Source organism: Lissotriton helveticus, chromosome 3_1 (assembly GCF_964261635.1).
Source record: "Lissotriton helveticus chromosome 3_1, aLisHel1.1, whole genome shotgun sequence".
NCBI classification, from domain to species: Eukaryota; Metazoa; Chordata; class Amphibia; order Caudata; family Salamandridae; genus Lissotriton; species Lissotriton helveticus.
In genome coordinates, this window is record NC_136061.1 from 1,242,889,696 (window position 1) to 1,242,914,094 (window position 24,399).

Genomic DNA, 24,399 nt, shown 5'->3' on the forward strand with positions numbered 1-24,399 from the left:
ATGTGGCTGTCAGTCATCTACGTATTTGGAAAAAATAGGCCACATAATGCATCCCGAGATAACTGAACCATACAGAAACAATTCCACCAATAGGAGGGATAACACGCTGTGGGATGCACCACGCGCCATTTTTCGATGTAGACCTGGGTATGGGAGAGTTGAAAAAAATCACTAGAAACAAACCGGAAAAAAAGCCATAGGCCAAAACCACCCATGGTCCTGAGCCGAATCCTCAAGCCGACATTCAGAGACTTTTAGACCAGTGGCTTATTTCTATGGCAAGGCTAGTTTTATACAGCAGTTCACATATTACCAGCTCACGGTTGCCTTACCACAGCACATCCCACTAAAGGAATGTGGAGCACGGTTTATGAATTCATATTACATCTCATTTGCTCTGCAGAAGTGGGTCAGTGACTGTGCTCCTCCTATGCTTGGGAATGCGCTGAGCTCTGGGCCATATTTGTGGCGGTGGCTGTTTTTGCCTCATATTTAGATACTGTCAGCTTTGTCCCAATGGGCCTTGTGCCACACCACACTGGACTCTCCGGTGCAGAGGGCGGCGATCATGTGTGCTGCTCAGAGAGCACAGTCGACAATCACACATTACACAAATAGTTCACCTCAACATTATATGTTTTCAAATGTTCTGTGTTTTTGCAAATAGTATTAATTTCTTGGCTTGCTCTGGATTCAAAGAGACATAACCTACTCCCAACAAGAAATCTTCTCTACTTGACCCTTCTTGGAGGAGGGTGTGTGTTAGACCCGGTTTCCTGGGCACGAGGGCACTCAGGGGTAACTGCGCTCCAATCACATCAACTGGAGTGTTCCCTCACTGGTGTCCTGGGGCCTCGGTACTAGTGGACCCAAAACTGGATAACCAAGTACTCCTCTCCAGCACTTGACTCTCTCAGGGTAGTGAGACAGAGCAGTCCAAGGCTTACTCAAGGAGGTGAGGTGGGGTTAGACATTCAGAATACAGTGTAAACCGTACCACCAGCTGATAAACTCAATGTCCAGTCAGTGCTTTACTTTTTATAAAAGAAAAGTACTTTAATACACAGAAGATAGTTATACTACACATAAAACTAGGATAAACAGTGAAAAACAGATGTCTCTACAACCCTCTGGGACAGAGTTCTGACCCCAAACAGTATTATAGCGCCTAGATGCCAAGCACTATAAAAACACAGTTAACATGAAAACACACAACAAGCGTTGCATATTACAGACCATGTTACACAGGGCTGCTCTCATTCACTAGAGCCTTGATACCAATCTTTGGATTGAAAGGATATAGTTTCAGCATATGATGTGAAGTCAATTGTTCTTGATCAGCCCCATAATCCCCCACCCAAAGCAACAGAAGTTCCCTCCCGTCGTGAGTGAGGACACCACTCTAGTGGTGTCAGGGATCTGACCACAGGTGCCTGATGTCTTGGCACAGTTTACTGGAGTCCCACTAGTCCAGAAGCCACTGGCTAGCTGTAGGAGTGTAGTGGCTGGACAGAGTGCCAGTTCACCCTGATACCCTCAGAGATCACAAAAAGAAAGGTGGGGGCCTGTTTCACTGGCCTCTATTCCCAGCTACTGCTTGTACAGGTTCCCACAGTGCAAGGGAGGAGCTTAGAGGGGATTTGATCTCACCTTCAAAGACTAGAATCAAGCTTCCTCCTCTCTGGCTCTCTTGATGTGCTGCAAGCTTCCTTCCACCATCTTTTCTTGATGTGCCTCACGCTTCCTTTCCACACCAACTCCTTTGATGTGCTGTAAGCTTCCTTTCCACACCTTGGGCAGCTGTCTGTAATTCCCTTGTTCAAAAGCGCATGCTCAGCTCTACAAGCCTCACAGAAACGGCTAGTCTTTTCCCATGCTGTGGATGCCTTAGTTCCAGACGCAGTGAACAGAGTCTTATCTCCTGCCTTCACACTGCGGGTCGTGCCTAGCTATCTTCAGATGGACCTGGTGTGGCCGCCTCTTCAGTCATAGACCAGTCTTGAACAACAGCTGACAACTCAGGCCAGACTTTTATCACCTCTGATTGATAGCCTCATCCAATCAGAGGGTCTGCGACTTTTGCATCCTGAATACACCTCCAATCATAAACCATTCATGGCATGTTCAATGCATGGGTAAAGCATGCACAAGTTCCCTTCCTGGTATCAGACTGTGCAACTCCCTAAAGAGGAATTTTAATTAACTCCAGCCCAGGAGGCCCTGATCAGTGGGGGAGGGTCCTCTTCGCAGAGTTAGTGCAGGTAAACCCAGATAAGAGCTGAGTGTCTACCCCAGCCCACCAGGCCTTTCCAAGGAAATGGGGAGGGGCAGGGGGGGGGGGGCTGGGACATCCAGCAGAACAGCTTGCATTATGCACACTGGCTCAAATCCCCATTCCTCACCACTACACCCACGGGCTCTCAAACACACATCAGGTAGACAAAGGCAACTGGCCCGCAGGCATGGCAAACTGCACAGACTTGGTCTGAAGGGTGCCTAGGGACTCACCCCTCCTGACTATAGATTTATTGCTGCCACCACAGTCAGTCTACCACAGCTTTAATAGAGAGGGCAGTGGCCAATCTCTGAAAACGACGGGTGCACTAGGCTTGCCCCCCTCGACCTCAGAGCCAAGCTCCAGGGTCTCAATCCATGTAAACAGGGAGACCCTCAGTGGACATGTATGATTGTCATGCTCACTGAGGTAGGGATCTAGAAACCATACAGTACCTTTTGAGTGACTTGCTTGGAGAGTAGCATAAGGCAGGGGAGGCACTCTCTCCAGAGACATGTAGGAGACTTCCCGTCCCAACAGAGTGATTACCACGCCCTCTATCACTGAGGGTGGGTCTTCAGCACCTGATGGCGAGGGAGGGCATTCCCTGTACCCTCCTAGTAGACGGCTAAATACCCAGGTTCTCTTGGTAGAGGTTGATATTCTATAACCCCTCCCAGCCTACCTAGAACCAGGTCTGACCTGGGAGAGAGTGAATTCATGGACCCTAGGAGGACGGCTCATAGTCACGAGAAAGACAGCCAGTTACACTGGCCCCTACTCAAAGAAGAGGCCTTTCCTAGCCCCACCTGGCAGAGAATAGGATTAGCTGCATCTCCTGACATGGGTACTTTACGCACAGATCCTGGTGGGTCGTGAGTTTACCCAAGCTCTCTTACTATCACCAACAAGTCGATCTCCATGCCCTCCAGAGGACACAGACTTGAAGGAATCTTCAGTCCCTCTCATCCTGACAAGCAAAACAATTCTTGCTCGCCCCACCACACAGAGCTTGGACTGCACTAAGGTAAAAAAAAAAAAGTCTTGCTGAGTAAATGAAGTTGCTATGGCAACCCATCATTTCAGGATGTCAGCTTTCTCCATCTCAGAAAATGCCGGTGAGCGGTCCTCTGCCGCGTTAATGATCTCCGAGGACCAGCGACATCACCTCTCTAGCAAAAAACTGTTTCTGCAGTCTAAACTTTAACCTCATTATGTTCCCACTCCGGCCACATGTTGGGTCTCATGAGGCAGTGTAGGCATGCCAGTCTGATGCCTGACTCAGGGGCGGGATCCTCATTGTAATGAACACAATGCCATAGTAAAGGTACAACAGCACATCTCTGGTCAGATACCCAAACACACAAAAATAATAACATTAGGGAAGAGGGAAACACTGAAATAGGGAGACCCTGGTGTGCGAAGATACAGAGATGGGATTGTGTATGGACAGTGAGCTCGGGTACACCACAGCTTTGTGAAAAATCATCGACGGACAAGCAGGCACAGAGACTAACATATGCTCAAAGTGGATAAACGGCTGAATCCTTACTTGACACATAAAACCACATTTGTACACCTTCTAAAAGAAAATGAGAAATATGCACAATTGGTGCTCATTTACATTTAAGAGTTATGAGAAATAGATCATAAAGAAACTTAGTTACTGCATCGTAAAAGCATACAGAAAAGAGTAGACTAGATGGATTTTGTTCGTTTGAATAACATAAGTTTGTGTTTACTAAGATTCCATGATATTCTTTAACATGAAAAAGAAATGTGAAAATGATGACTTAGGTGGTGGAAGTTTTATTAACCCGTCTTCTTTGGATAATGATATATATGTGAAGAATTAACAAAACTAAATGTAAATTAGATAACTTTATGAACGATTATTGAAGTGTTGCCTTACTATTATTCCTGGTCATGTTATAATGTGCACCAACCGAGAAAAAGAAATGGTGCTGCACGTAACTGCTAATTCCAATTTCACTAAAACTTTCAGAGAATGATCTTCAAACATGTAACAAGGAGAATGACTAGAAATAATTCAGTTATCTTATATTTTGAAGCTGATGGAGGTTGAAAATTGTAAGATGTACCCTCTACGAAGCACCAGATTATGGAAAACTATCACCCTAAAAGCTACTTCACCCACACTCCCTCAGTACAGGGAAAAACGCTGATGACCACATCTCTCCTGCCGTGAAATACTGTTGTGAAAACCAACAAATCACATAGACCACCTGCCCTCTCTAGAACCCAAGAGTGCCTTCAATCAAGGAAGCGAAGAAAGGTGAACTGTAAAAAAGCCCCACAATATAGCTACTCTCCAATAAAAGTATTTGTCTTATTACTATTCGTTTGGATTCAGAATTGTGTTTCAGTTTTATTTGAAGTTTTGAGTTTTATGGTCAGCTTTGTACATCATCTTATCAGCGTTGTCAAACCATGTACTGATGCTATAACAAAAACAGATGTCAACAAATTTTGAGATTTCCAAGGTCAACCACCCTTAGAAAGCAAAACACCGTTCCAAGAATGAAAGAAGAAAAGATCAGTAAATAAGAACATCAGCAACAACAAGAATAACGTTTATCATCTACCATCTTATGGCAGGGCCACCATTGTTATAATAGGCATTTCCTAATCTGAGGTGCGACTGCTAAGAATGGTGCATCTGTGGCGGTTTGCTCTCCTTACTCACAACTGGCTGAACTGAGGGGTACAGGATGATCGAGGAACCCCTGCAAGGTCACCTCCTCCTCAGAATACTACAACAAACCTCCAAGCATTGCCGTCTGCAGGCAGGGCCGGACTGGGAACCAAAACCGGCCCTGGCAGAGTGCTCGGCCAGCCCCTCAGGGGGGAGGTTGGGGGGGAACGAGCTCTTTGCCAGGGCCGCTTTTCGGCAGATTTTGTTACAGGGCTGAACGGCCCCAAGGGGCCCCAAAACCGGCCCCTACCCGCGCGGCGCACCGGGGGATTGCCCGGTGCCCGCAATGGCCAATCCGGGCCTGTCTGCAGGGCAACAGCAGTGTGAGATATGTGATAGGAGAAGTCTTAAATCTCTTATGGAGCTTTAAAACCAACCGGCTTCCACTACAAGCATAAGCAATGGAGGACCCTGGTAGCAAAATACAAAAAGTGTGTGATTCATCTTTGACTATGAGTCAAGCATGATGCGTTTTACCCTTGAAGGCCGTTGCGCTACTTGAGGCTTGTAGGCTATAACAGAGGCAATAAAAATATTACCACTACACAAATGTTGTCAGCAAATGTATCAATTTCAAAAATGTCGGCCTGAATTTACTAACTCCAAACCGCAACATTAACATGTTGAAAAATAAGAACTCCCTCAAAAAGTACTCCCTCCTTAATCTGTTGCGGCTAAACTACTCTTCCAACATTAGTTTGTGCATAGTTATGGACATTTGATTAATGGTGTGATTGGAAAATTTCTTTCACGTTGATATTTTACTATATAGATAACTCAGGACATGTCTAGAACAATGCAACATATAATATTCTAGGTAGCAAATCTTATGCTGTAATTATTTTGGGAGTTGAAATCATGACTGTACAACTTCATCACAATTCTCATCCTATACATCCTATACATCTGACCGGCAGTTGCGTCTTCTCTCGGAACAGAGAAACAGGGGCATTTTGTGTGAGACAATAGCATTACAATAAAATCTAGAACGGCCTGGAACACGGAACTGTAACCCCTTGCTCGGGACTATGTCCACGCACAGGATAGACTTATCAATATCAAAGAAGGTTAGTCAGAGAGAGGCGGAGTAATTCTTTAAATGGGGAAAGGGTTGGTGCAATTATTGAATTTGCTGCAAGCAGATGGATATTCCAACAAGGATCTTTAAAGTTAAATAAATAAGACAGGAGGTATAGGGCATAGTTGTCCAGTTTTGACCCAGCTCCATGCCATATTTTGAGGATAGCCACTATGTCCTTGTGCCAGCTCCCCTACAACAGTTCTCCCATCCAACATACCCGCTTTCCGCTACCCTCTGTAGCCTGTCTACTTGCTGTCCTCTGTTTGTACCGACTCTGCTCGTTTCTTTTTCTGTTTTGCCTTTTCTGCTTGTTTGTCTGCTCTCTGTTTTGGCTTTTTCTGCTCGTATTTCTGCCCTCTGTTTTGCCTTTTCTGCTCTTTGATTTGCCTTTGTACTCATTTTTCTGCCTGGTTTTGACTTTACTGGTCTTTTTTTGCACCCTGCTCTTCCTTTTCTGTTTGCTTGTTTTTCTGCCATGTTTCCTTTTCCTGCTTGATTCTTCCCTCTTCTTGCCATGTCCTCAAGACATGGCTTCTCGACTGAGACCTCGCACCCCAGTGCCCATATACCCCCAGGGTGACAGTGCTGCGCACTACAAACGTAGATATCCTGAAAATCTGTCAAGGATTAAGCCCTCCTGGACCTACATAGTACAGCCTTGTTATGGGGATGTCTGATCTTTTCAGGCTAGCACCCAAATGCTGCTATAATGCCTCAGTGGCTCCACATATATTGTACTCCAATTACATGTGGAGGAGTGTGGATCAATGGTTAGAGCGGCAGACCCTGATGCTGAGTTCTGGCCAGGGACCAGGGTTACATTCCCGCCTCAGCGGGGTCTCGGGCTCAATTTCCTCGGACCTGTTAATTCTCGCCTCGGTGCCTATTCTAATCACGGGCCCCACGCTGCAACTCTGGGCAATAGCTTGCTTAGCTTCCACACCCGCCCCAACAGCGCTAAGGATGCCTGGCTTCACCCTGGGGGTGCCCAGGAGTGGACACTTCAAAGGGAAAGCCAGGAGGGGTTTCACAGCGGTATGAGTATCAGCGCCAGGAAGCCGAATAGGCAACATCGCAAGGTGACCGTCTGGTGACAGTGCGCTCTATAAGTACCATGACATTGACTATTACAAATATAGAATTGCTACACTATCAATTATCGCTGTTTCTACGTGCACAGGTCCTGCACAGAAGGAACTTCAAATAACATTTTTCTTTATTTTTTGATCAGCATATGCAGAAATCTTCCACTTATCTTTCGTCTATATTTCAAGAGTTTTTTTCTCTATGTGGGAAAAAAACAATGTTAATATTTGTTACTGAGCCTCCTGCCACTTACCACAACTATGTGGAGATGTCATTTGTGGGATAAGAAACTCGTGCATTATGCTGTTTGTTCATATTATCATTAGTCCAATAAAACAAATTTGGTTGACTTTTATAATTAGACTGGAATAATATTGCCTGCGGGTGTCTGTGTGCTCTCTTTTCGATGTAATCATAACAAAGCAAACTGCTGAGGTAAGAATATTTAATGATTTCTCATCATAATAAATGCAACAATAATCATATGTACCAACACTAAACTATGATAATTTATATTTTAAATGTATTCTTATCATTATTGAGAAGAGCGATAGTGACCTTTACACAATATGGGGATTTTTTAGCGGCAATGAAAATTGATGGTTTAGATCGAAAGAGGTCAAAATGGTAGATGCTCCAGAGCGGTAACTGACTTTATAAATACCTGTACACTACTAAAAGTGCGAAAAGCTTTAAAATAAATGTTATAGCAACAGTCAGCTTAGAACGCCTATCATTTAAGCATGGCATGTAAACATTTTGCTATGGATTGATGTACACCAGTTGATTTTCAGTTATTTGCTATGTTTGTTTTATTACTGGGTGAAAAGATGATTCTACAGACTCTTCAAAAGTAACATCAAAGCTGGAATTATCCTCAGGCCAGTGAGAAAAAGATTTCACTAGTACAACTGCATTGTGCGTCGACCAATGGAAAGCAAGTGCAATGCAACATGTGCGATTTCATTGGTCAGGTCATTCTGAAAAGTTAGAGACAACAGCACAATAATGTGCAGGGATCTATGCACCTCAATGACTTCATAAGCAAATAAAGGACTCGCCATTGAGTAATATGCTTAGTTCTGTCTGCCCTGGAGATGATCATCAATGCATTTTAAATCCTCAACAAAAAATGAATCTGCTGTCGACCTTTGACACTACTTCACACTGGATTACCAAACGAAAAGTATTAACCATAGGAAAATAAAGCTTTTTTAATGGGTGAGATTAACAAAAGGAGTGGTTCTTAATCCTATTAACATTAAAGGATGAGCCATGATCCTCGAATCTTGAACAAAAGTTAGCAATTTAGCGATTAATTTGTGTTACACGACTGGGTGGTATTTGGGGCACTCTTACTTCAAAACTTTTTTTCAGACTGAAGGCCTGGCCAAAAGAAATCTTTTTGCCCTGATATTAAAGAAACATTTCTGACACTGAGAACGACCAAGAGCTGTTTAAAAGCCTATCCAAGTCTCATTTTGCACACCAAAGTTGTCATAGACCCCTGAGCTCCATATTTATTTATTTATTGAGTTTTGTATAGCGCAAACTATTACCTGAGGGTATCAGAGCGCTTCACAGAGTTAGCATAGCTGTAATTACCTAAGTTGCATATGGGGTAAATATAGATACATAGTGACAGCATGTAAACGAAGTGTATGAAATACATTAGGATATGTTGACTATATAGTTTTCAGGTAGATACAGCATTTATATCACTTTACATAGTTAGCACAGCAACAATTGAACAAGTTATGTGTGGAGTAAATACAAATGCATAGTGAACAACATATAAAGGAAATTATTATGGACAGTGGTATAGTTGACCAATATATTTCTAAGGTAGCAAGGTAGGGTGTTGAGATGATGGCATAGAACAGAGCATCCACGAACCACATCCAAGATTAAATGAATACTTATGCAGATAAGCAACTTAGAGCAATCAAGATGCAGTGTTCTACTTCAATAATCTATTGTCTAGAAGTTTTAAAGACAACCTCCATTAACGAAGCTCAATTTTACAATATGATAAATAAAGGCTGTGGGTCTTGAGGATCACTCCCAAGTGCACATGGAATTATTTCTATGGATATTGAACATAGTCCATAGCAATATAGGACCGATTGGCAATAATGAAGCCATGATTTCCCAATACTGTAATTATTTTACAATAATCAAGGAAGAACATCCAATTATATTATTGTCTACAGATTTTAAGGATTGATCATGGATGATCAAAGACTAATAGTTTAATGTTTTGAATGTGGCCTCCAGGAGTTAAGCCATGTTTCTTGCAATTAACTTGTATCTCCTGACATCAAACCCAGCTTCTTTCTCTTCAGGAAGCTCTGCGGCACCCATGAGGTTTATTTATTTATAATGTTCTATATAGCGCGAACTTGATCTCGAAGGATATCAGAGCGCTTTACAGTTATGGCTAGAAATTGAAAGGTGTGGGCTATTGGAAACTTTTGTCTGCCATATTTAAGCCTATTAAGGCAACTCTGCAGGAATTTGTATTTTCTTTGGTTGTATTGGGCAGCAATTTGGAAACAGATTACGAATCAATGTATGTGGAAACATGCTTGCTCTTTTGTGGCAAAGCAGACCTGTTCTTACTCTTTCAGTGATCGCCTGGCATATTGGAGCTTGACTTTAAGGTGAGTTGGTCATGTAGTTCTGGTGATCAATTTCTTTAACAAAAACAACAATGAGTGGGGGCCCAAGGTTTTCCTTAAGCGCTGTAGGATTTCTGGCTACCAAGCTGCCTAGTTTAGATTCCACCTCACACCTCTTTTTTCCAACAAACCAACTCTTCCTATCTCTGTAGCTCAGGCTTGCGGATTCTGTTTTAGTTCTTTTTCCTCCTTGTTTTTAATGTTGTCTCTTCCTCCATTATTCTCCTTTTTCTGAATTTCTATCTCTTCTTATGGGACAAAGTATTGTGATAAAAAAATAAGTATAGGTACCCAAAAATGAGCGCTGATGCCCACCCCATGCAACGCCTGGCACAAATTAAGTGTTCTGGTGGTGTTGTAAAAAAGGCACAGAAGGAATGTGGCACCTGCCAAGGTTTGGTAAGTACACTGTGACCCTGCTAACTCAGCAGTATGAGTGGACAACACTCAGAGAAGCTTTCATTGATGCAGTTACGTATATGCGAGGTGACCTTACAGGATTCTCCGTGCTGGCTCTAGGGCAGTAACGCCATGGTGGCACGAACCAAAGTCACTCCTCATCATATCATTCTGTATTATTCCGCTGCCTCGGGTTTAGTCTGCATTAGATAAAGATCCCACGTAGCAAAGACACGAATAAATGACCTCAAGGGACAGTTAGAATACAACAGGCGAGCTTGACCTCACTGTCTGCAGAACATTGCAATATTTGTTATAGACTTAGTCAATAGTTTGGTAATGCCAATTTCAATATCAGAACTGCTCTAATTAATCCGCACAACACCTGCTATTTGTTTTCTAAATTAACGTAACCATCCTGTTGTTTGTTTACCATCATTATTTCCTATGCAAAATGTTCGTGATAGAAATATTGATGCTGTCAAATAAATGAATAAAAGATGTCCTCCTGATGCCGCTTTTGCAGAGGCAATGAGACTATAGGACAAACTGCACTCCTGCCCATCATGGAAAAACAACACATGGAGATAGCAGCCACAAGCCCACAGGGAAGCTCTGCAAAGCGTGCACCTCGCCTACTTTCAATCATGACTCGAAGACACTACTCAAGAATTGAAACTGGTCAATTGTGGCAGATAAGGATAATCTGCTCACGCTTTGCTGCCTGAATCAACCAATGAAACTGCATGATGACTTGAGTGGATGGATCTTCACAGTACTTGCGCCCATTCTCATCATCAACGCGTTCTTGAGCAACAAGGTAACAAGAGAAACTGCTTCATAAAACGTTCAACCTCAATACACTTGAAGTCCTCAGAGAAGAACGCTGTCTTCCTGATGAGGCAAGAACAGTGCCGGATTAAACCCTGTGGAGGGCGCTAGGCAGTTGAAATTTCGGGCCGGCCCATCGCAAATGATCTCCTAATACATTTTAAATTTTACCAACCAACAATTATTAATGTTATTAAACAAAAATGAATTGGGAACAATTTAAGAAAGCTTGATTGTTATTTTCTTTCAAGATCAAATCAATATTATTTGTATCCATTGTTGCAGGCCCCTAAAAGGAGTGGGGCCCATAGGCCGGTGCCTACTTTGACTATTTCGTAATCAGGAACTGGGGGAAAATCCATTGAAACAACAAACATAAATTTAGAAAATCCACATACACACACGTCCCACAATAAATCAGACCGGAATGCACAGATTAAGCAATACTGGAATATTTGGTGCTGAAACACACGCTCAATGTTCACCAATATCCACATCTAAAAATTTTGAAATGGGGGCTACACATTCAGAGGTATTGACAGCTTCGCTCTTCTCCCTCACGATTCTGGAACTCACTGCCTACCATACATGCACTAAACCGAAGAGTTTGTTGGCTGGGATTGGAAATTATCTCATGCTTTGTCTACGAGCCCATAGACAGTAATGAATATGGAAATACTGTGTTTGGGCACAAGGAAAATGTCATTTATCAGAACACAAACTAGAAAAAATTTGGAGGGGTCTAATGCCTTCTTTTTTCCAGACATCATTATCTTCAGCACATTATGTTGATTCGGTGGAGTTTGGGAAAAATACAACTCACAGACTACAAATAATCTAGACATTCAAATGTTGGCTCTTTGCTTAAACACGAATAGAGACTATGCACAGTGACTTATTATTTGAGGTAAACTGAAGGAGCAAAGTTTGTCAATAATTAAAACATTTGGCTTGCAAAATAAATTTCGAAATTTGTGTCAAATATTGTGATATATTTGGACATTCAGAATTTTAAGCACTTAGCCCTTGCTCACTTGCAGTACAAAACAAAGAGAAAAATAACAATATGATTTGATTTAAACACATAAAAAAAGATAGCTTGTAGAGCTTGATTCTGTTCAATTTCCATACTGCCCCGAGTCTTACCCATATTTGTAAATGTGCGTAAGCAAATAAGTTTACATGTTGGTCAGGTATCTTTTTGAAACAGTGTTGTATGCACAGCTGGAGTGAATGTCCCTCCTCTTTCCTGTGCTGCCCGTTACATGGAAGAGACAGCAGAAGCCTGGGTACCAATGTGTTTTTTTCCAAAGGCAAGAGTCGCCATCTTCTGTTACTGGTGAACTGCCAATGGCCACCAAGCTCTCAGCTCCATGGCGACCCAACAGGATAGTACTTTGGACTAAAGAGAGATTTCTTTCTTAATTAACCCCTAAAGGGCCAACCCAAAAAGTGAAAACAAGGGGAGGAAGAAATGCCATTACACGTTAACTTTCAAGTCTAATGAAAGATGTACCAATTTAGCCGTGCTGGCTCTTTTCCAGTTACCTCATGTTTATAAGGTATACAACCTTTACCGCGCAACTTTTACCACGACCTACCTTTACCACGCAACTTTTCCAACGCAGGAATCTTTACCACGCATACCATTACAACGCAGGTATTTACAACGCAGATACCTTTACAACGCATACCATTACAACGTAAGTATTGGTAAGTATATAATTTTATTTAAAATATTTTAGGTTTGGGTTTTGGGTAAATGGGTATTTTTAGGGTTCAGGGTCAGTTTTCAGTTTTTGGGGTACAGGGGTATTTTTAGGGTTCAGGTTTGGGTTTTGGGGTACAGGGGTATTTTTAGGTTTCAGGGTTGGGTTTGGGTTTTGGGGTACAGGGGTATTTTTAGGTTTCAAGGCTGGGTTTGGGTTTTGGGGTTCAGGGGTATTTTTAAGTTTCAGGGCTGGTTTTGGGGTACAGGGGTATTTTTAACATATATATTTAAAAATTAATAAATAAATATTAATATAAATAATTAAAATATTAAATATTAAAATAATAATTTATTAATTAAAAAAATATTATTAATAATTACATTATTTTACCATATTATTTACTTACCTATACTTACGTTGTAATGGTATGCGTTGTAATAGTACCTGCGTTGTAGTGTATTGCGTTGTAAAGGTATTCGTGGTAAAGGGTCCTGCGTTGTAAAAAATGCGTGGTAATGGTCTGCGTGGTAAAAGAACGCGTGGTAACGTCATATATCCGTTTATAAGGTCTTTTACGTACATTTTCACTAAGGCCCAAGAGACAGAATAGTGCATTTGGAGTGTGGCTGTTCCTCTTTTGGATGGCTGAACCAATCCGCTCAGCGTTCCCCTCCCTCTATTATTGATGGTGAGGGACCACACCATCAGACTGCAACATTACTCATGAAATAACCGAATGGATGACATGAGTGAAAAAATAAAGAACACCATAAAAATATTAACAATTTAAGAAAACTGACCATCATGACGCCTCTTCCTTCACCGTCCAGGCTGGAAAATTGCCCCCTTCTTCGGCTCATCATCTGGGCTTCCATCTGAGGAAAGAAAGAGGTAAGACTGTTAGCAAATGGGTAAAGTAATGCCCTGGTCCCATATACACTACCCACATGCAGTCCCAGAGTAAGGTAATCATCAGGCCCTGCAAATTAACCATGGAGGCTCTAGCTCCATAGTTACAATACATTGCAACCTGGCTCTTAAATGAAACGAGCTCATACTTTTATCCGAATTTCTATAAAAATTAAATTTTTGGTCACTGCAGAGAATTTGTGTGAGATAACATTTGTAGTTGATCATGTGATCATGTAACGTACCATGCCACTTTGAGGACAACAGTGGGAAAAACTGGGGAAAAACAATCTTGCACATGTGAAAGACCAGGTCTGTTAGCTCAGTGGACTAATGCATCCACTGCAGGGTTCTATGTTCGACCTCATGGTCACAGGTTCCAATCCCGGCGGGTCCACTCAGCCTTTCATTTATCTGAGGTCGATAAAATGAGTACCATTGAGTTGGGTAACAATAAACATCTGTTATTCAGCGCCAAGAGACCTATGGGTGAACATGCGCTTTACAAATACACGTTTTGTTATGTGGGAGAAATATGAAGGTGGCACTGAACAATGGCAGAAATGTCTTAGACTGCTTAAAAAATCTTGGATGTAAATGCTGTTGGGACGGAAGAGGATTGGATGATATGAAAATGGTTCCCAGGGGAAAACATAAACACAAAAGTCAGACTGTAACAATAACATTGACAAACTAGCGCCCACTAAAATTTCGGCCTGTTTTAAATCACAAATATCCAGCCAAATTCTCTTCCCAGCTATTGTTACACTGGGTTAATTACTCTACCTCCAGTTCCAGCATATATGGGGCAATCGCTGAATGGCAAGTAGAGGTGCAATTCCACGTTTTCGCAGGAGGGTGTGTATGCGTTGAATGTATGGCGTTACATCGCATACATTCACAATGCAGTAGTTTACATCGCGTTCGTTACAATGCAAGTCGTTACAACGACTTGCGCTGGACTTAGGAATAGTATGATTTACTATTCCAACTCCAGTGTGTGGAACAGTAGGGATGGTGTTGGAATAGTAAATCATACTATTCCTTAGTGTAGAGTGCCATCCAGCGCAAGTCGTTGTAACAACTTGCGTTGTAATGACCGCATTGTAAAGCTATCGTGGTATGACAACCGCATTGTAAAGGTTGTTCTCCGTATGCGTTGTATATATTAAAGTATAGGAACTTACAATATATGCTTTTCACTCTGTTTCAAAGACTACTACGAGTACCATAAGCCTTTTAGAATGACAAGTGATACTGGAAGTCAGCCAGTAGGGAGCGACAAAATCAGTCCTATGCCAAGATTGCATCATGTCATCACTCACAGTACATACATCTACTCCACTGCAACCTTTAAGAAAAAGTACTGGTCTTCAAACTTCATTTAAAGCAGGAACATGGCAACGTTCTAGGCTGGTATGGAACCATATATCCAGTGCTTAATATGTGATCAAATAAGTGCCATGGCCCTTGGCAGGAGGCCACTGCAGCTTGCACTACCCATTGCCACTGCCAGCTCAGTCAACGACAGAACCAACACAACTATTAACCATCACGCCTTACAAGTGTGAAAATTCAGAACATTCCAGACCCAAAGCACTAAGAAGAGCTTGGGTAGCAGTTATTAGTCATTGCTAATGTAAAGTCAATTAATAAAAAGCTGTTGTTGTGCTCATCCATAATTAGGCAAATAGTGCCACCATGTGGCATACTGTCATAAGAGCTGGTGTTGACAATTAGGTGCTGGTGCAGAGCACTGAACACACCGGCTCAAATTAAGCACTACACATATCTCAGAGCAAGTGTATGTTACAGCTCTGGCCCCTGAAGAGGTTTGATACCACATCATTCTCAGTAGATGTACCACAGCTCTAGACCTGAAAGGGTTTGGTAGCACAAATCTTGAAGCAGGCGTTTACTCTAGTTCTTGCCTATTAAGAGGTACGATACCACATCTTTCTCAGTAGACATACCACAGCACTCTTCTTGATAGGATGGGGCAACACAAATCGCAAAGTAGAAGTTTACTCCAGTTCTAGCCTGTAAGGGGCACGATCGACACCACTCACAAAAGTTATGTGCTAAAGCACTAACTTGTAAAAGAGGATCATACCACATCACTATATTTTTATTTTTTTAACTAATTTGATTAATTTACAGAATGTTGTGCATGGTGGTTGCAAGTGGGCGAGGCAGATACTGTGAAAGGATGGATTGCCCAAACATTTTTGCACATCATTTTTAAAAGGGTGTTCAGATTCAGCGGCGGCTCCTCCGCTAAGGCACAGGAGCGTCGACCCACTGCTCTGTGAGCAGATTGAAAAGGAAAAATAAAACGCATTGTTATTATCATTTTATTTTTCCGTCCTGGCTTAGGTGAGGGGCGAGGCTAAGATGGCCAGAGCAGAGGGGGAGTGGTGGGCACTCTCCAAGTGCGCATAACAGTTTGGCCGGCTGTCTGTCAGGCGCACTTAGCATGTTCTCCACTGGGCTGTAATGCACAGCCTGGGTGGAGAACTTGCACAGGCTCCCAGTCCCTGCCCAAGCGCTGAACCACGGCGCTCAAACCAATCACGAAGCTGCTGTCATGCTGGGGAGATCAGCGTCGTGATTGGTTAGGGAACCTGGGCGCTTCCTGCTTCTAGGAGTCTACTGAAGTGTTAGAATCCCACACTAATAGAAGAAGGCACTGTACACATGCTGATCGCATACATTTTACAAATTTGTCTTGAAGCACCTTGATGTTCCGGTGAGAAGTTACATATTAGAAATTCACAGAAATACAAATATTAACTAGAACAACAAAAAAACTTGCTGTCCAAGGGGATGAGAGTTATGCTGTCTGTGGAAACCAAGAATAAATAGCTGAAGCAGAGGAGCCAAGAGGTTGTAGGGTAAGAGATGGAGCGTTCCAACAGGGTCAGTAACCTCTCAAACATGTAATGCTGCGCGTGTGCATGGCCAGGAAGTGATGTGTCACTGAGGGCACGGCACTGGATGGAAAGAAAGCAATGCGCTGCAATGGGCAGAGCACAGGAGATTCAAGTTTGTTGGCCAAGTAAGTGAGTTGACATGAGGTGGTGGACTAACCTGCTACGTGGCAGTTGGGGGGGTGAGAGTGGATCAAGGTAAGTGGATTAAATTGTGCAAGGCAAAGCTGATGAAGTCAACGGTGTGAGATGGAGGCCTGATATCTACTGTCCACTAGTTAAAGTGGGCACCCGGCACCAGTTCACACAACGCTTGTGATGTATGAGGTCAAAGATAAACTTTTAGAAAGCTATCCTAGTGGCAGCTATGGAGAGCAGCTTTCAGACTTCATCTTGAAGGAATGTAAAGCAGATTGTATTACCAGAATATCACCTCCTGAATGACTAAATGAAGGAAAACCACACCGTAGTTATATAAAAATATGTATTCATTAATATAACACTCTCTACTATCCTCTACATGAGGATAGATTGCAAAGCACACAATACGAGATCAATAGAACAGTTGTAAGTAGCACAATACACAGTGACACTACTAAAATAGTGGTATAACACTCACGACTGAGCTCAAGACAAGGTCTAGAGCACGTAGAATCGCTGGGACCCCAAGGTACCACCTAATGTGAGTAGAAAGGTACCCCACAGAGGACGGGTGCAGTGTGAGAACACAACCGCGGGCTTCGTACAATTCTATGGGGAAGTCGCGGTTGCAATTTTAAAGTTTACAGACCCTTCTAAGAAGACTTCAAGCAAACCCTTTGGTTCTTAAGAGCTTAGAGAGCCACCCCTCCCTTGGATACCGTAATACCCAAGTTACCTATCCCAGAGGAGCCAGGTGCATAGGTCTGAAATAGTGTCGGAAACCTCGGTCGTTCTCTAAGGAAGGGAGTGAAGAAGTACTGCTGCCGTGAAGGTGAAAAGGGTCTGTTGGAATCCAAGCCTGTATTCTAGATGGAAGGAACCTGAAAGCAGAAGGGACAGAGTCTGGGTTCCTTCAGAGTGACCAGAAGCTCGGTAGACAAATGCCCACTGAGGAAGGGTGCTTCAGGTGCAAAGAAGGGTTGCTTGACTCTGCAGCCACGAGTACCAGGAGACGTCGAATACGACCAGGGGCCGGAGGTGAGCTGCCCTATGAAGGATGTAGAGTGCTGAGGGTTCAATGTCCGGCTGGAGCACCAACAAGCCTTGGCAAAAGCAACCTACAAAGGAAGGTCAAACAGGTTACGGTGTGGACCATCAAGGTCGAGGGGACTCACCAAGCAATGGGGTGTCAGGGCACGTCTGGCGCAACCAGGAAAGCCCAAGAACAAGATGACCCTCAGGAGGACCCACAGTCCGAATGACCAGGAGTCGCAAGGGGACCTCGAGCAAGATTGTAAAGCAGCAGCCCACGGAGAACTTGGCATGCGTAGGCCGGAGTTCTTTGGTGCAAATACTGCTCAGGGTCAGGACTACACAGAGTCCAATGCACAAGCTCTGGAATTGCCAACAAGAATAAGCACTTGCAAATGGATGTGGTGAACAGGAGTTCGGGTTACGCAGCCCCCACGAGGGATATTGTCCTCAAACTCGCTGAGAGGGCAGATCGACCTTAGGGACCTTCAGGAACCAACTTCCTGTGTTGCTGAAATCTTCGGAGTCCGCAGGAGCTCAGGAGCAGCAGAACGATCAGTTGCACTTTAGGTGCTGCGAAGCAGGGGATTGGCTCCTTCACTCCAAGGGAGATTCTTCTGTTGTTTTAAGTGCACCACAGGTCCTGCAGGGAGTCTGTATGGAGCAAAGGCACAAAATAAGCTTCGGATAGAAAGGGGGACGAAGTTGAGCCCAGTCGTGGTCCAGCGAAGTCCAAGGTGTCCAGACGGTCGAAGGTCAGTGGTTTCTTCTTGTAGAATCTTGTCCACATAAAATCTAATCTCTTACAGTCAGGTAAGCCCTTTTGTACCCACGGAAGAGGGTTGGACAGATTCAGGGGACCCTCCTAGTGGAGGGGCAGGACAGAGGGGTGGCTACACCCATGTCGTTTGTCCAGTTTTGCACCAGAGCAGTGGCGTAGCTAGGGGGGGGGGGGCGGTGGGGATGGACCACCCCAGGCGGCACTATTTTGGGTCAAGTTGTATCAGGTAAGCCCTGACTTTCATGCCCACGCCCCGGTGTAATTTCCACATTGCACCTGGCCTAATAGGGGTGCCTGCTTTACTTAAGTTGCTCTCCTGATGCACCCGCAAATCTCTGAGCGTTTTTGATATGTGGTTGTGCCGGGTATATATACTTTGTTGGTTTTGTAACCGGTTGGCCTTCGGGGGCGAAGCTGGGGCATGCTGTTCGTCGAAGAAGATGTTTGTCTTGAGCTGTTCTCCCGATACACACTCAAACCTCTGGGCGTTTTTGTATACGGTTGGACTCCGGGATATACTTTGTTGGTTGCTGGCTTCACGTGCACAGAATGTAACCGGATGGCTGTAGGGCCTTCGGCAGCGCAGCAGGGGCTTTCGTTTCTCACACGTTAATGCAAGCAGAGTGCCCAGCCGCCTAAGCGCCGACCGGGGCAACAAGGTTGATTGCTGCGCTTTGGTCGTAATCAGGTAGTAATGCTTGTTCTCATATGCTGCCGGATATGGAACAGATGTAATGTTCTTTTTCACTGCGATGTGTGGGGATTTTGGGGCGCAATCACGTACAGCGTGGTATTACGATCAGTATGGTTGAAAGTTTGATGCCCACACAGGCAAGTATGTTATTGAGAATAGTTTACATATTCGGTATCACCATGGCAACGCTGTCCGGCCCTGGTCAACCCAAAATGGTCAGGCAGCGAAAATGGCGGCCGCCTCCCACGTGATGTTCATGTTTGGGTGGTTGGTTGCAGCACTTGGTGGTAATGGTTGAAACAAACAAAATGGTTATTATGGTTTGGGGGAAGTTTATTATCACAAGCTTTTATGTATTGTCCGATAGGTTTGGTATTTAAGAATGCAGAATTAGTGTTTCAGATGGCCCACATTTTCACTTTTATGCCATGGTGCAGGCAAGTCAACATGAGGTGCTTGTTCGCACTTATTTACCTATTGAATATACAAAATGTATATGGCTTCATGGCTGTTTTATTTAAAGCGAAATTTCTATTTTATTATCGGAGCAGTGTGTACTTATCTACTTGCAGCACCCACATGCGCTGGGTGTTCCCATGGCCGCGGTGTGCAGGGGGCAAAGGGAATAGCTGATTGGCACTGATTGGCGGACCGCAGGCTCGACCAGCACAGACCAGCAGCGGGGTCTCTTGCTGCTCATCGAGATCGAGGATATTTCACATTCTGTAACTGTGTGAGGGAAGTTTATTTTGTTACAGGGCGTCTAGAGGAAGCACAAGGAAGGGTACACTGGCGCTAATTCACATCCATTCCGGAGGTATCTTGGCCACCAGATGACACTTCAGGCCATTTCGGTTTGGCGAATGCAGCACCTGAGTGGAATCGGCAACCGTAAGTCAATGATTATATGGTTTTGTGGTAGTGAATTGTTGAAGAGGGAAGTTTGTCTTATGGTACACAGAGGGGTTCAGGCACCAGATGGCACTGCCACACTGTTGCTGGATACATTAGGACGGCACAATGAATATTTGCACGTTGTTTTCAGTGTTGCGACCTAAACATTAGAGCCTGCAGATATTTCAAGATTACAGTCTAGCTTATTAACACCAAATTTGGCCATCTGCTAATGTACTATTCAGCGTTAGGGCAATGCTGTGTGTTTTTGGGATTGCTGTTAAATGTATGTATGCGCCAGACTATAACAGGGTGTGAGAGGCCCTAACACATATCTCAATTGCCTCAGGCCTGTACCATAAATTCATAAGAGTCAGCTGACTCACGGACTCCAGCCACAGCAGTGAGCATGTGCGTGATCGCATAATTGCTGGGCAAGCCTTGGGAGAACCTGTGAGACACACATACCGATCACAGTCAGGCAGGCTGACAAATATCTTTTAAAGTATTTTAAAAAAATCACACCAGTATAATTAAGGGAGTGGCCCCGTGGTGCTGTGCGCTGCCCTCTACAACTGCAAGTTCAGATAGTTAATACTTACTTGCACTAGTTAATAGATCAATGAAAAACTAGCATACCAATGATAAATGTGAGAAATATTTGGGCCCGAAATTTGACAGTGCGGTGAGATTCAAAATTCGAGTCTGAGACTTAAGCTCACACAATCACAGGGCTGCGGATGCCATGGGCAGCAATCTGAGGGATTGCCCCGGGTGCCACAAGCTCTAGCTATGCCTCTGCACCAGAGCAGGAGCCAGAACTGCTTTGAGCTGGACTATGCACAGGGACACCAAATGTGTCCCCAGTGCAGCCTTTCAGGCACTCTCAAAGTGCAGCCACCCAGCCCCAATACACTAAACCCTGTCTGGGAGGTGGTCACACTTCCCTGTGACAGGATGCCTATTGTGCTGCCTTCCTCTGCTCAAGCTTGGCTCAACAGTAACCCAGGGCGTAGTTTGCGTAGTAGCGCTACGTGTAGCTACGCGAAATGCACTACGTGAGCTACGTGAACTACGAGTAGCTACACGACCTGCGTAGTGCACTGTGCAAAATGCTGTTCGCACTGATTGCACAGTGTCGGATGCTTGTCCGCACTGTGCAATCAGTGCAACCGCATCTTGCACAGTGCAAGCAGATGGTTTCTGCCGCTCAAGTAGATTTCTACTTGAGCGGCAGCTTTCTCAACGCGGACTGGTAGTTTCTCATCGTGAGCAGTTGCGAGCATACGCGACCACTCACAATGAGAAACCCGACCTCTCCGCGTTGAGAATCTCGCCGGCAGGTTTATTTTTCATGCTCGCAATTGGCAACTTGATGTTACTGATCGCAAACGAGAAAAAGTCTCACCAGGATGTCATTATGCTCGCTCGCGGTCGCCAACTTGACATTGAGGACCGCAAGCAAAAAATGACCGGTACGCGTGTTTGAACTGTGCTAAGTACAATTTGCGTAGTGCGAAGTAGCGCAAACTTTGCAAACTACGCGAGCGTAGCGTAGTACTTCACCCACGGTTACTCAGCAGCAGGAGGGCAGAAATGTGTCTCTGGCTGGCAGCATCCATTTTGTGCTGTCCAGAAGGCTGGCACTGCATAGACCAGTGACCCCCACGAAGCTCGCTTCTGAAGGGTGGAATCATATCTCCCACATCAGTTACTGGTGTGGAGGTATGATTCCAAGGTGTTTGATACCAAATACAATATGTTTCTATGCAGCCATTTTTGAGATAGCATTTACCGCGAGGTTATAATGCACCTCTATCTATAAGTCCAGCTGAGTCACTGACAACCTGGGAGAATGGTCTCCGAAAGCTGCAGATGGGCTCTGCTCATGCAGGGGCACCCTCTCACATAAAACCCAGGCCCCTGCCTTCAGGATTGTTAAGGCCTGCTATAGGGATGACTTATAACCTTTAAGTGTAGTGACCATTAGATATAGTGAACCTATATCTAAAGTAAGTGGTGCAGGCACCATTTTACACAGGCTGCAATAGCAGACATAGAGTTCCATTTTGCATGGCCTCTCATGGGTGGCATAATACATGCTTCAGCCCATGGGAGGCCTCTGGAGTACCTATGCCCTGGGTACATGTGTACCATATACTAGCAACTGATAAGGGTACCCCAGTATCAAATCTAGAGTGTACCAGAGTACATGTATGTCAAGTTAAGGGAGAAAGCAGATAGACTGGGATACTGATTAGCAGGATCCTAGTCAGATTAGTCAAAGACAGTGAGACATCAATCAAAAAGTGGGGATAACCATAGGAAGCAGATACTACTTTCCTACAATCGGGCAGAGAAGAAGAAGGATGGCAGGCCAATGAGGGGTCTGTATAGCTATTCCACTTCATTCAGACCATGCAGTCTAGGGAGAGAGACGTTGGAGGCCACTGAAGTGTAGAAGGTTGCCAGCCTCAAAAACGATAACAGGCATTGGCAAAGACAATAGGTCTGGCATTGTCCGCCAACCTTTTTGCTTTGGTAATTTTTGCTGTTTCATGGTTTTTCGCAAAACGTTATTATTGGGAAGCGAGTGGGTGAGTGTGGGAGGGAGGAAGTGAGTGAGTGAGTGTATGTGTGTTCCCTTCTTGTGAAAGGGCAGAATATCGTTACTCACAGTGACGTTGGCCAGTAATTGTAGTGGGCAGCCCCATGGTCCCATACTGTAGTGGGCGGAAGAAAAATGTGAGCGATCCAGCAACAAAGCAATTGATGAAGAGGACTGCTCAATGCTCCTACAGCAGGGCTCGAGTCGGGGTCCACGTGGGTGGACGGCGTCCCCCCCACTTATTTTACCGGGAGCTCAATAACTGTAAACTGTACTGAGTCCTGTCGTGACGTCAGCGTCCCCCCACTTCTTTTTTAGGACGTGTGCCCTGTCCTACAGGGCAATGTTAGCAAAATCAAAAGGTATTGGCTAACGCCAGACCTGAAAAACGTGTAACTCAAATTCCTCGGGAACACGTGTGCGCCCCGTCATTTTGGGACCCTCTCCTGTTGTCGCTCTTGCCCTGGGTGCATCTTGCCATGTTGGGATGGTTTCAATCGATGCCCACGACCCGGATCCGCCATTTTGTTGATTCTTGTCCTTTCCTCTGGTCCCTTGGATTCCATCCTGCTGACCTTCAGACATTTCTCTTACGCTGGACTGCCTTATCTCTTTCTGCCCTCTCCTCTCACCAATCTCAGCCTCCAACTCTTCTCCCCCACATACGGCTCTCTACCCCTTTTTATTTTAATTTTTTTTTTTTATTTGTTTTTATCATTCTGTAAATATGTGATATATACTTGATGGAACTCTGCTCTCCTGGTTTTTTGGGTCTTGACCTGAGAAAATCTACTATTTGTATATATATGTAGCAGAGACGCAACTAGAGTCAAATTTGGGGGGGGGGCTAAGAATAAATTTCAGGGGGGGCTGAATCTTGAGGCAATCGGCAGTCGCGCTGCAGGGGCTCTTAGAAGGGGTCAAACAACAACAAAGCCCCATTAACATGCACAAGGTCTTTTAAAGACCTGTGAAGTGCTCGGGTGCGTCTGTGAGGGGCCCGGGAAGTGTCTCATCCCGGGCTGCCACACACGACGTGGGGGTGCGGGGGGGGCCTGAATCCCTTTGAGGCCAATGGGTGTTGCACACCTGATATGTATATAGAGATAACTCTAACCACTAGTATATGTAGTAGACCTTTGTACTCTCTACCATTCCTATGCGACTCTTAGAGTTTATCCATTTGTATCTCGTCCTTGAGTGACTTTACAACTTGTACATTTGCAATTTTTTCTGTTTGTATCTTTTATGTAACTCATGTAATCCTAAATCCTTATGTATCGCAACTGGTTCTTTTGTAAAGCGCTCTGACACCTTCGGGTAATGTTGGCGCTATAGAAAATCGCTTTAAATAAATAAATGCAAGAGATGGCACTGCATCTCATGTGAGGGACGGAGGCATTGAGTGAAAGCCTGGCACAGCCTCCCCAAACCTAGCTGCGACCTGCTTCCCGCCCCCACGGCCCTTCCACCGGCACCTGAGCAGTACGGGGTACGGGATGAGAGGGTGGAGGGACGGGGTGCAGCTCAATGGCGCCAGCAGCAGGATTAGGAAAGGAATTACAGCACCAGATTAATGTCTTTCAGCAAGCAGCAGGCTATCGCCTCGGTCAAGCAAACAGCCGGCCT

General features: G+C 44.4%; 1 protein-coding gene across 1 annotated transcript in view; it reads right to left on the reverse strand.

The window, feature by feature from the left end:
- Nucleotides 1-24,399, reverse strand: part of SDC3 (syndecan 3) — a 438,586-nt gene that overhangs the window by 266,164 nt on the left and 148,023 nt on the right. Inside the window, exon 2 of the mRNA XM_078681882.1 lies at nucleotides 13,582-13,656. Within this exon, the coding sequence (XP_078538008.1) occupies nucleotides 13,582-13,656 (75 nt within the window). The remainder of the gene's footprint in view (nucleotides 1-13,581; nucleotides 13,657-24,399) is intronic.